The 13,963-nt window shown below is 43.3% G+C and overlaps 1 protein-coding gene across 1 annotated transcript in view; it reads right to left on the reverse strand.

The window, feature by feature from the left end:
• Positions 1-13,963, reverse strand: part of EYS (eyes shut homolog) — a 283,886-nt gene that overhangs the window by 4,286 nt on the left and 265,637 nt on the right. Inside the window, 4 exon segments of the mRNA XM_061569020.1 lie at positions 3,518-3,679; positions 4,708-4,883; positions 5,457-5,622; positions 10,378-10,522. Coding sequence (XP_061425004.1) covers positions 3,518-3,679; positions 4,708-4,883; positions 5,457-5,622; positions 10,378-10,522 — 649 coding nt within the window.

Below are 13,963 nucleotides of genomic sequence, written 5' to 3' on the forward strand. Positions count from 1 at the left end.
CATTAATCAATAACACTGCCTTAAATAGAAAATGTTTTATATAATCGTGAACATTTCGTGCAATTAACATTCTTAACAGCATATACATCTTATTCTAAATCAATGTCACATCATACTCCACGTAATGAACGAGACTCCCCAAGACGTGAATGCAAGGCTACGTAGACAAACACAGAGGCAAAGCACCTTACTTCCTGTCTATGGAATATCCATTTGAAGCTCTGCCACTATAAATAGAGAGCTCCCCAATGAACTACAGGTGCTTCATTTTACCCTTTGCATTAAAGGGCAGTGTTGCGGATAGACGGAGGCATGGAGGCCGGTAAGTGAAGCCGAAGCCTTTCGCGGTCGCATTTCGACGAGGTCCCAGAGTTATTTGAAGCTCGAGTCGTCGCCTAAGCGAAGCACTTTTCTCGAAGTTCAATTGGCAACACATTTCGTCTGGATTCGAATTTGGTGATATCTGCCGTGAACCCTAGCCGGGGAAGGTACTTTACCTCCAGAGCAAAAACGGCTTTGATTTTTACACCCGAGCGCTTTCAGGACGAGTGTGCTCTGTGAAGATGAGCGCACATTTATAATTGGTTTGAAGTTTAAGGTATTAAAATAAGTGCTTGCTGCCACAAATGCCAAAAATGTAACTGACATAGTAGCTGACAATGCCAGGCATTGGCCTTAGAGGCGGGGGTGTGATCAAGGTGGTTGCCTAGGGTGCAAAACTGTACAGAGGTGCCGGAAAATATAGAGAGACAGACAGAGTGAAGAGACAGGCAGAGAGAAGAGAAAGGCGCAGAGCTGCATCGAGAGACACCGAGAAATGGACAAAGGAGAAACATTGGCAGAGAACAACACGGTGAGACAGAAATAGGAAACCATCATCCTCTCCCTACCTGATGAAAACCTCTCTCATCATCAACACAACTTGTTCTTCCAGGGAACCACATATGTTAAGGCTGGCCCTACCTCACAAATATTAGGTTTAAAATATGACTTATATGTTAACATAATTTATTACAAAATAAACATATTTCAGGATGGTTTGACTGCCAGCTCCAGTCAAGTGTGTGTGCATGTTCAATCAGCCAAAATTCTCAATACGGTTTTTGGATTTCTTAAAATATTAAAATGTGAAAATATCAGCAGCGTGTTTAAAATAAAGTCACGTGCTGCATATAGCACCAGCCCCGTTGGAGAAAAAGGGGAATAATTTTTTTGTAACAGAGCAGAGACTAATTATATTAAAACAATTATGTCGTGTCGCTGTACAAGCACGTAATATAATCAGCAAAATATATGGACATTTAAAAAGAGAATTAGGTAAAGATTAACATTTGTTTCAAAACTTTAGAATGGAATTAATCCAAAACTACTGTCACTCAGGGGACTCTGCAATTGCAACAATGTTATCTCATTGAGCCTTAATGTGAGCTCCATGCAACAGACCCTTGGCGTATGCAATGATTCGTCAAATCACTTGGCACGTGGGTCATATTGAGAACCAATCACAAGTGAATACTCTCAGCATGGCAGTGTTCAGCTGGAGCAGCTATTTTTCCCACTTTACATAGAGGACATGCTTATTTTTTTAACCAGGTTACAAGTATTGCATATCCCATCTATGCCACTTAGAAAGAGGGAATCTCTCCCTTGTCCAGATCTCTCTACAACTATCTCACGATGTGGAATTAGACTCAATGAAGCATTACGTGATTCCTTCCAGTGTGTTTCCAATTGATGAATTTACCTATCGCCTGAACAGTTACCGGTTTTCCAATTATCTTTAATGTGCAAATAAGTGTCATTAATTTGAATTATAAAGTTATCAAGAAATTGATAGGACAGATAAAAAAATTGTATACGCCCTTCCAAACAACTCGTCATCCTCCCAAACAACATTACAATGTAAATGATCGTGATATTTTGCTGAAAAAATTTATTTAGGATACAATGATGAACGTTAATGTCAAAATAAGAAATGTGCAACACATTATATTCAGTTATAACCAGGGACGGGATTGCAATGATACATACATCACACGATTTAATGCCAGTGAATTGTCGTAATTACCATTTTCAAAAACAATTCAATTTTGTTAAATGTTAAGTTTCATGACTTACATGAATGACTTTGAAAACGTGGAGTTTTTTATCCGACCTATTGCATCATCAATTGTGCCTGAATTGACTATAATTATTAATAACAAGAGACGAAATAATACATGTTTAGGGCATTTACATTTCTCCAAATGACATTCTCTTTAATATATGCATGTTGAACCTCTTTTGCACCGTACATAGCCAACTCTGCTAATTGGATCGTGAGCTCAACATGTCCAATATGATGGCACGTGTCTTTTCATTTGTAAATTAAGTCGCATTTTTATGATTAAATGATCTACACTGACCTGTCAACCCATATGTTGAAATTGATGGACAAATCTGCGCGCAAATGGATGGTCGATTGAGCGGTTGGCAACAGCCTGTTTAAGTGTATGATAACAAACGTGTTTGTTTTAACACGACGATTGAACCCATCTCAAACGTTGGCCATGAAATGTGAAAATGCGGTGAAAACATCCGTTTTAAATGAAGCAATGTGCTAATGTATTTCACCACATTTTGACAAACCACAGCAAATATGTGTAAAATGTATCGATAACATTTGTTTAGGGCGTACATTACGCTTTACTGGTTTCAAGAGTTTTTAGCAAGATTTCTCTTTAAGAAGTGTTCAGTAAACATTCGTGTCCCAGCAGGTGACATTACCTATAGTGGCCTGAAATGCCCTTCATCTGTGTTGGGTTTATATTGCCTAACAAATGTTATCTACCATTATGACATTTTTATGTAACTCTTGTAATGTATCTCTGTAATAAAACGTCACCCAACAATGTCAGAAGGACGCGGTGTAATGGTACTTCACATCCAGAGCTGTGTATTGTTTCTACATCATTAGCATATCCTGCACGTGCAAGTACGCAGGAGGGCGTGGGTTCGATTCCCGACCCTAACGACGCCCCCTTGGTGGTTAGGTGGATTTTTCTCCAGTTTAGCTCTCCAAATTTAAAAACATACGTTTGGATGATTTGGCTGCTCCGATAAATTCTCACATGTTATGATGAGAAAGCCACTTCGATGAACTATCATGCATAGCCAGGTTGCCTCTGGTAAAAAGAGCCAATATCTCAGTTGATTTTATCTGGTGAATAGTTTATTTTAGTTATAACAAGGATGTGGAGCGAGGAATAAAGTGGTGGCACAGTGGTTAGCGCATTGTAGCATGAACACAGCGATCTGAGTTTAAAGGCTGTGAAGACATCACATTTGTATAAAACAAATGCCTGGATCACTCGTCAAAGTAAAAAAAAACATACAACGTAAATCTGATTACATTTTGTTCACTTTAAATATTATTTTTAGAATATGATTTTCAGCCCTCTCGTAAAATATGGTCCAACAACCGCCCTGTCCAATACACCGTGGATTGTGTCGCGTATCAATATTCAAACAGTGGTACCTGAGCGTGCGGCAAGGTGCTGAGCTGTGTAAAACAGGATCCCTTCTCCGGAACGTGGCATGAACTGGATACGGATGTGGGTGTGATGCCGCACGTTAAACGGCTCAAATGCCATCCACGATGATTGGTTTGTGCTGAACGAAGGGTCACTGATTTGCAGAACTGTGAAATACACACACCAACACGGTAGAGAGAGAGAGACGTGAGACCAGTACGCTCATGCAGGCTGAAGAGACACAGAGACCGGGCATGTGAAATTAATTAACGATCGTAAAAAAAAATTATAGTTGCAATCTTCAAGCACACGCAGACAAAATCATGTACAAAAATGACTGCCAACTGGCAGGAGAATGGAATGTTCTCTGATAATTTAGAATTGGAAATTATATAACAACGTGCATTAAAGATTAATTGTATTTTTATTACGTAGGATTGAGTCACTGTTGGGAATGATTGACTGCTGGGAACGATTGACTGCTGGGAATGAGTCACTGGTTGGTAATGAGTCACTGGGGGAATGATTCACTGCTTGGAATGAGTAATTGCTGGGAATAAGTCACTATTGAGAATGATTCACTGCAGAAAATTATTTATTGCTGGGATTGAGGCACTACTGGAAAGAAGTTACTGCTTTTAATGAGACACTTCTGGAAATGAATCATTGCTGGGAATGATTTATTGCTGAGAATGAATAATTGATGGCAAAAAATAATTGGTTGGAATCAGGTATTGCTGGGAATTAATTTCGACTGAGAATGAATTACTACTGGGAATTAATGACTGCTGGGAATGATTAATTTCTGGGAATGAGTTACCATTGGGAATGAATGATTGCTGGGAATGATTAAATGCCGAGAATGAATAATTAATGGAAAATATTCACTGGTAGGAATGAGTTACTGCTGGGAATTCATCAATTCTGGGAGTGGATTACCGTTGGGAATGAATGACTGATGTTAATTATTCATTGCTAGAAACGAGTTACCATTGTGAATTAATATTTTTTGGGAATGAATGACTGCTGACAAGGAATCACTGATTGTATAATGAATCACTGCTGGGAATTGATCACTGCTGGTAACGAGTCTCCGCCGGGAATGAAGTATCATTGCAAGGAAAGAATCACTCCTGGGAATTAGTCACGACCCGAATAAGGGGGGGGGGGGAGGGGGGGGGGAGATGAGTCCTACCCTGGTCGCAGTGGGCGCCTGCCTGGCCGAGAGCGCAGCGGCAGGTGTAGCCGTGCGGGTGCAGAGGGACGCAGGTGGCCCCGGCAGCGCAGCGGTGGGCAGGCCGGTGGTCGGCCCCACACGGGCACGCGCGCTCCGCACATTCGCTGCCTCGCCAGCCACGCGCGCAGCGACAGCTGGCGATGGCGAGAGGGGGTTTTGGGGTAACCGATCAAACAATAAACACGGGCAGTGGCGGCTACGCGCTGCGGCTTCTAATCCAGCAGCGTGGAGGCGAGAGTTGTTGGAATCGTACAAATGACAAAATGTTGCACAACGCCATACCCGTGGGCATCGAGGCTTGCTAGTGGAATGCAGTGCAGCAAAGTGTGGACTGGTATAATCTGTCCATTCTGTATGGGATAGAGTGTTGTCCCCTCGCATGCATGAGTTTTCTCTGGGTGCACCGGTTTTCTCTCACGTGTATCGTAAACATTCACTAATGGGCAATGGAAATTCTAAATTACAATGACAGGGGCCAGTCTGCCCGTAGGAAGTATACCGTTGACTTCTCGTAGAGTGGTACCTATTCCATCCACCATGAATGAATGACTGCAGGACTAAGTCATCAATCTCCGACTGGGATTTTAACTCATAACCTTCCAGCTGCAAATCTAACTCTGCAACAACAACAACAACAATGACGGCGTAACGAGGACGTTAACAACCGACCGACGAGCGAACGGGCGCGAGAGAAAAGGCGTACTGACTAGACGGAGGCGCCCAGCGGCACGCACGTCCCTCCGTTGAGGCAGCTGAGGAGCGCGCAGGGGTCGGAGAGGCACTGGCCCACACTGCGGCCTGCCACGGGGCGTGAGAGGCGGACGCTAGGAGCGTCCCCCAGGCCCGCGCGCACCCAGATGCCCAGCACACAACCTGCGCGCGCACTCACATGCCGGAGAACCGCCGACGGGTGAGGCGAAAGCTCGCGTGGCAACGGCGATCGTCTTGTCCGCCAAAGGAGAAGCGGCGAGTTCAGCATGGGCTTTACAGAAATGCACGCAAACGCGCCTGGAAAATAACCGGAGCTGGCCAATCGCCTGATGAAGCTGGTTTGTAATTACCGGCGAAACGTCGGACTCGAGTTGTAAATGTTGTGAGCTTAAATTTCGATTTAAAGCTTTCGTGACTGCAGGGATTCATCTTCTTGGTTACCTGAGGGCGGCTGCTTGTGTTGCGGCTGAAACGTCGTGAGAATTTGTATTTTATTATGTTTTATTTTTATTATTTTATTATTTCCTTTCTACGTGACTTTACAGAAAGAACCAAGAAGTTGTGAGCTTACTCTTCCAATACACCGGTGTGCTGACGGAGTAACTAATTGGTACGTTTTGTTTGCGTGATAAACCATACTAATTGGCTGTGTCGGGTGGTGGCGGGATTAATGACACCTTTGATATTTACGTGATCTAACCCCAAAAAAATATTTTGGGAACTTTAATACAAAAACTGAAGAGATACATTTTTATAATAAGTGACCGGTCAGACTCGTGGTTAGGATGTTTGCCTCTGAGCCAGTTTGCAAGGTTCCAAGGTTATATCATTATAACGCCTTTGTTCTCAGAGTGATTGAGTGATGGGTGATTGCTCATCTCATAGCTATAAATTCAACATTCCTTTGGCAAGGAGACGTTCATCCAAGGAACTAACACTGTGGAATTCCCGCAAAGTTTGACTCAATTTTATCAACCCCAGAGAGATAAAGGTGGATGAGTCGACCCCCAACTGGGATTTGAACCAATAACTTTCTTGCGGTGTGACGGGTACTCTGACGCAGCCCCATGCAGCAGCAAGATCTCGATTCCTAAAGCCGACGGGTAATTTCTATAGGGAATGGACCACTGTGTGCTGTCTGCTACAGGGCTGACATTTGTAGTAGACAAAATGGGTCGATTGGTGCTGCTGGATAACACGCCTGACTGCCTCTCTCCAACTACAGCTGGGGCACATTGAGATGTGCCTGTTTGAAAACACATTACGACAGTCTGCATATTATTAACTCCTGGAATGTATTAAAAGATTCATTGCGCCCAGGTGAGTCCATCGCCTGACATCCCCGACCACCAAACCTCTTCTCCCGAGACGATATAATGCTCTCTCTACAGCTCAATATATCCATGGCGAGTCCAGTCAGCCGAAATGTCGAGATCTTTGAAATTCCTGCTGTTGTTTTTTTTAATTCACCTATCATGCACGCGTTTACTGTGCTGAAGTAGGAACTTGGTAGATTACAATTAATACGTTATGTAATTATTTACACGTGTATTAATACTAATATGGATACTGATGGGTGATGCTACTGTTGCTGCTACTGCTGCTGAAGATGATCAAGTTAACGGTATTAAGGACGTTCAATCTAAATGCCCACCAATTCAACAGCACTCACATAGCGAAGTCTAGCAAACCATCACAACATTTCTGGCGATGCCATTCTGCAACGGCAGACGGCCCAATGCCTCGTGCACGCTTGGAATAACAGGAGGAGACAAGAAGAAACACCGGTGGATTAGTGAACAAACAAGAATCCAACACATCAGGCGGACGTAAAAGGAGTGAGATTGCATTCGGCAGGACTAGTTGCCGCAAGGAATAACGGCTGAAGGAAAACATGTGGGGCAGAGGCAGGCAATGAAGAGATGAAGTCGTGAATTATTGCTCATGTTGTTCCTGGGTAAGGATTGTGCCATTGGGAAGCCTTTACTCGACAACGGACTGACGATGAGTGATGATTACGATTGTGGGTTTTTTTCACGAGCAATCACTCGTGACACGGTTGCATGCACGCAGACGGAATTCCAGATGGGATTCATGATGCCAATGTGATTTGGAATCACTGATCCGGGTTGGTCAGCACCTCTCAGGCTTTGAATTAAGGGCACCAATTCCTGGCCTCAAACCAAATGGAAACAGTGTTGGAGTTTACGATGGAAATTTAATTCACATGGCCATGGTAATAACGGTCTGAATTCCCAGCAGATTGGCCACTGGGAATACACCGCTGGGAATAACATGACAAAGCAGTCTGGTAACTAGTTGTGAAGTCACGTCACGGATTTGCCCACTCTTTAAGTGGCAAATGCAGGTGAAAATCACCTGGATGCAGTAAATTGTCTGTGCTCTGACATCGTGGTAATGTGGATATGTTTTTTTATTGATTCCTTACTCACATCAGAATATTGTGGGGATTCAAAATACTATTGGGCTGGCATTGTTCGTGCTACTCGATATGGAAGGCAAAGTCTAAATTGTATTGATTCAAGCGGCCATGGAAATGAACACATGATGACTGTGGCGAGACACTGCTTGTTGAGACACTGGCAAGGCAATGGTGAAAATGGCATCATACCTGTAACAATACTCTTTGGTTCTTTCGGTAAAGTCACGTAGGTATAAAAACATATAATAGATCACGACGTTTCGATCGCAACACAAGCGTATATAACCTTGTTGTAACTGCTCTCTTGCTGGTTCAGCAGTTCCACTGCTGGATTTTTTTTTCCGCCTGAGGACGATCACCGCTATTGTGTTGAAATCGAAACGTCGTGATCTATTATTATTTTTTCTACTCTACGTGACTTTACCGAAAGAGCCAAAGACCGCTCTGCTGTCTTTAGAAATTGCATTATGACGGCGACAACTTTTGAACCTCAGCAACGCAACTCCGATTAGCGTGGTTGGCTGCGTGAAAATGAATTTCAACAGACATAACAAATGAAGAACGCCCGCCGTTCGCCGCTAAGTGGACGGTGGCGTCACAACGGCGCGCCTGTGCCAGGCCAGGTGCACCTTTAGGCCACGTGAAGTGTCGAAGGTTCACCGACATGGGGTTACGGGACAGACCCAGCAGGTGCCATGGGTTGGCTGACTCAGGTGGCTGGCAGATGCACCCACAGCTGTTAACCTCCCCACCCTCCTCTCCCAACTAGCCGCCCGGAGTTCCGCTAGTTGTTGTGAGCGTCGCTCTTCTGCCCCCCGTTGTTGCTGGAGGGTGACTGCCTCCAACTGCCCAGGAGCAACGTCCTTCACAAGACTATGGATTCCTGCGGTCACGGAAGCTTCAAATCAAGATTGAACCGATAACAATGATAATGTTGCTCATGTTAATGACAGCTACTATATCATAGCTTTATATTTGCTAGCTAATAGTGGTGACTAACTATAATCACGGCAATGGTGATTATTCAATTATATGAGCACAATTTCAATGTGTATTTCAACAAATAATTAATAATCAATTTTACAATTAACTCGACCATTTAATTTGCATGTGAATTTAAGCACTTTAATTTATCTGCAGGGCAGATTCTATATACCCAATCAGGGTGTGCAGTTAACCAAAACTCGTCATGCCTGTGCACTGCTTGAAAAAAGATGACAAAAATATCCCTTATTAAAAAAAAATCTTGACACTCATCAAGGCTTTCCTGGATAACTAATGCAGATTAATAATCTGTGCAGTTATTACATTTCCTACGCTTATTAAAAAATATACTGCAGTGTGCAGCTGTGCGCATTGGTCCCTGTATTATTATCATCAAACAAGGGGGACACATGATAAGTAACAACTGTAGCATCTCGACGCATTGTTGCATCCATCAACGACAATCCGTGATGGCAGCTTCATCACTTATGTAAACACTACTTATGTAAACACCACATGCATTACCTATCACCGTCGTCATGTCTATAATGGTGTTAAATAGCCTAGGTGTTTGGTCTCTATACGGTGGATTGATTTATGTCTTTAAATTATATGCACGCGTTGTTAAAGACACAAATATAACTCTTAACTTGACGATCCGTACGCTATGTAGGATGTGTCTCAAGCTGTATAACCAAGTATGAAGCTTCAATGCTGAGTAACAGGACTTTAGATTTAGTCATTTGCGAAGTGTGTACATTCAAGCGGCATTACAGTGAAGCGGTATTGTGGTGTATTTCAGGCAGGGTAAGTCGTAAGCTTGAACTAACCGAACAATGCACAACACTCAAGTTTAGCTAGCTTCATCAGGCAACAGCCAGATTTGTGGAGTAGGCGTAGATGTGGTGCCAACGCTTCTGAGCTCTTGCGCAAAGTGGGGGGGGGGGGGATTACTGAGTCAACGTACATTATGCATGTGCATTATGCAAGCCCTTTGATATTGTCCTTCCTGTCTTTTGTGTGTATTAAAATAGCCGTACCAACGGTAATTCCTATTGAAGTATGCTGCCCTTTATTGGTATGCATTTAAATAATGTATTACTTGATTATTCGCTTCTACGCAGCAAGGGCGCAGAAGTGTGGTCACCACATCTACGCCTCTATATAAGGAACGAAACAGGTGGACTTCTCCACAAATTTGGCTGTCACCTGAAGCTAGTTATAATTACTGGCGAAACGTCGTACTCAGATTGTAAATGTTGTGGCTTGGCTCTCCAACACACCGGTGTGCTGTACTAGTGACAAATTGGCATGTTCTGTTTACGTGACAACCCTTACTAGTTGGCTGTGTCGGGTGGTGGCGGGTTTTAACGACACATTTATTTACGCGATCTCACCCAAAAAAAACTCTATTATGAACTCGTATTTATTTTTTAAAAAATATGACATTCTCACTTCATTAAACAGAGCGTTCTCATCCAAGACGTTACCCTGAAAACTGTGCAGGAAGCGAGCCCCATCTGGCAGGAGCGCGGGCGTGAATTCGTTCAGTCCACCGACGTACAGTTGGCTGAAGACGTTGAGGCCGGATAATTGTCCGGGAGAGGCTCCGGAGACGTTCCGCTGCCCGTCCACCTGGAGAGGGGTCGGCAGGCGGCGGGGGGAGAAGGGGGGGTTCCGGGGGGATTGCATTGTGACCATCTCGTCAGAGCGCACGTGCTCTGACCGATCTGCGGTCTTTCGAAATTGCATTATGACGGCGACAACTTTTGAACCTCAGCAACACGCAACTCCGAGTAGCGCGGTTGGCTGCGCGCGTTGCGAAAAATGAAGTTCAACAGACGTAACAAATGCGAACGCCCGCCGTTCGCCGCTAAGTGGACGGTGGCGTCACAACGGCGCGCCTGTGCCAGGCCAGGTGCACCTTTAGGCCACGTGAAGTGTCGAAGGCTCACCGACACGGGGTTATGGGACATACCCAGCAGGTGCCATGGGTTGGCTGACTGAGATGACTGGCAGATGGACCCAGCTGCCAACTTGCCGCCCGGCGTTCCGCTCGTTGTTGTGAGCGTCGCTCCTCTGCCCTCCGTTGTTGCTGGAGGGTGACTGCCTCCAACTGCCCAGGAGCAACGTCCTTTACAAGCCTCCTCCATAGTTCAACACACATACGTACACACTGCGTTGCGACGAACGCAAGCGTTGCGTGTTTTTGTAAAAAGACGGCTTGCAAACATTGGCGGTCCTGAGCCAGCAGCGGAGATTCCACAATCCTCCAGCGTAAAGGCCAGTTAGCGACAGGGTACGCCTAAGGTCGACATCCCACGGTCTGGTTCTCATGAATGAATGTTGGGCCGAGTCACCTACCTACTGAGATTTAAACTCACGACCTTGCGATCGTAAGTTGAGTGCTCTTACCATAGCGCCACCCAGCTGGTTATAAGCAGTTCACACATTATAGAGTGTATTCTCTGTGCGTGTGTATACATTGTGAATTTACAATATATCCTATGGTAGGATAGGGTACAATGTAAACATAACCCATGAAAATATGAGGCCGTGTCCGTGTGCAATGTGTACAATTAATTAAAAATGAGCAACGTACTACACACAGGTCAGACTGACATGCAAATATTGGAAAAAGTAATTAACCAATTTTTTAAATTGTGATTGACCTCAGCTTACCTTTAGCCTGGCCTCACAGGGTAATCAGAGTTCTCAGCGCAGGAAACACGCTATTAAATTATTTATTTTATCAACGCAGCAATAATTAATAACCAAACCACTGAGGTTATAAATTAAAACATTGGCTGGGAAATGGCTTCCAGAAGGGATGTCAACCTTCGAAATTCACGAGAATAATGTAGGGACTCGATTCAGTTTATGCGTTAACTGAATTGACATCATTATTTAAATTGGGATACCAAGTGTCAAAATATATACTCAGACTCGACGTCAACCTGGGCCTGTATGCAGATTCATGAGGCCACGTGAATACATTTGTCACATGCCTCATATATTTTAATGGTCGCAATTACTCCATTATCATACAATTTCACTACGCCATTGCTGCAGTAGATTTGTTTAAAATAGTGCACCTGCTTCAAATATCAACGTTAAATGTCATTATCGTGCAAAATAAAAAAAAAAAACTTATTTAGAGTTCATTAATGTCATTCTTGTCAGTCACCATTAAAACAATAATTATATTGCCTTTGTCAATCATATTACATGAATGCAAATTATTTGACCAATTCAATTACTCCTGGGTGTAGGAATGTATACAAGTAGGGTTGATGGATCATGCACAGATGGAGCCATCAAATGATCTAAGACGACCACCAATCTGAAAAAGGAGGTGCCTTTAGGAGGCAGTACAGCAAGTAGGCTTTTTCGGTTAGATCATGCAAGTTTAAATGTGTCATTAACCAGCGACCACTCGACACAGCCAATTAATAAGGTTTGTCACGTGAACAAAACATGCCTATTAGTTACTACTTCAGGCTACCGTTGTGTTGGACAGTAAATCCACAACATTTACAATTTGAGTACGACGTTCCACTCGTATTTACATCCAGCATCATCGGGCTATTTTTTTTTATAAATAATATTGTTCGCGAAAGCCTATGTGTCAAATAGCAAGTGGTCCTTACAACAAGAAGGCTTGAGATTGTGAGAGTTCTCCCCATTCATGTATGGGGTTTCTCGAGTCACACATATGCAGGGAATTAGCCAAATGTCCCAAAGCACTACCTCTCCGAAAGAAACCTTTAAATGTATTTGCAGTTTATCTCTTCCAAAATTATATTCCAACAATGTAATCAGCATCATGTCATAAGATCAAACATTAATTCGGAACTCTTGCAGAAAAGTGGATCAATCTTTGTTAAATGACAACCTGAGAAAACAGATATAATGGAACTGCTTTTTAAATACCTTTAAGTGAAAATTTGTATCCGCACATTAGGGGATGTACTGTCACAGATGTTCTGCTACAGTTAAATCTTTAGTTCTTGGAAGTCAAAAACATTTTTGATTTTCAAAGCTGGAATGTAACCAAACCAATTTTAAAAAAATGTATGTCACAGTTTTGTGCCTGCGTGTGTACATTCATGAGTGCCTTAGCTGATATCCATCAACTCACGACACCTGGAACCCGTTAAATCACAGGATGCTGCCTGGGATTGAACTCAGGAAATCAGCAATGCTGGTTCAATACTGGTTTAACACGTAGGCTTTCGCGACCAATATTATTCATAATCAACGTTTTTGGGTTTAGATCGCGTTATTTATAAATGTGTCGTAACCCTCCACCACCCGACACGGCCAATCAGTAAAAAAGTGTTACGTTGACAAAAGACAAATTAGTTCACTGCTTTAGCCCACCGGTGTGTTGAAGTGCGAAACCACAACATTTACAATTTGAGTACGACGTTTCGCTGGTAATTGCATTCAGCATCATCAGGCAATTCGCCAGAATGGTGAGGCTCTACTGTGTCTCCCGTTCTTATATAGAGCAGCAGCAGGGTGACGTCATCATTAACTCATTAACTCAATACTTTTACCCCTGAACAACCCGGCCAACTATACTCAACAAGAGTCATGAAATACAATGTGGCTTTCTTTAAAAAAAACGTTACTATTTTCTCCGAGTTAAATTGCCATAGGGCAGTGCTGGTATCCATGCATGGTCTCAGCCAGAGGTGAAACATTCAACGTTCCTATGACAGGGGCTAGTCACTCCGTTGGACAACTCCTGTTTACATCCCACAAAGGACTCGGAACCCATCAACTCTCACGAGAGATATGAACTTGAAATGTTTACATTGTGACTCGGGTATTCTAACGCCTCCGACACATACGCCCCCATATGTATTCTCATAAATTGTAGGGTTTTTTTTTCGTTCATTGTTCCTCAGAAACATGCTTCGCACTTGTCGGCAATAGCGCGCGGTCACACAAGCATGTGCATTTTATATAGAGCGTGCAATGAAATGCTTACAAACCCACAAAATGTACTACAACCAAAATAGCATGAGCTTGCAACACCAGACCATCTGCTCGCAACGATTTAGCACC

Source organism: Lethenteron reissneri, chromosome 42, assembly GCF_015708825.2.
Source record: "Lethenteron reissneri isolate LAM-NWPU_2019-01 chromosome 42, ASM1570882v1, whole genome shotgun sequence".
Lineage (NCBI taxonomy): Eukaryota > Metazoa > Chordata > Hyperoartia > Petromyzontiformes > Petromyzontidae > Lethenteron > Lethenteron reissneri.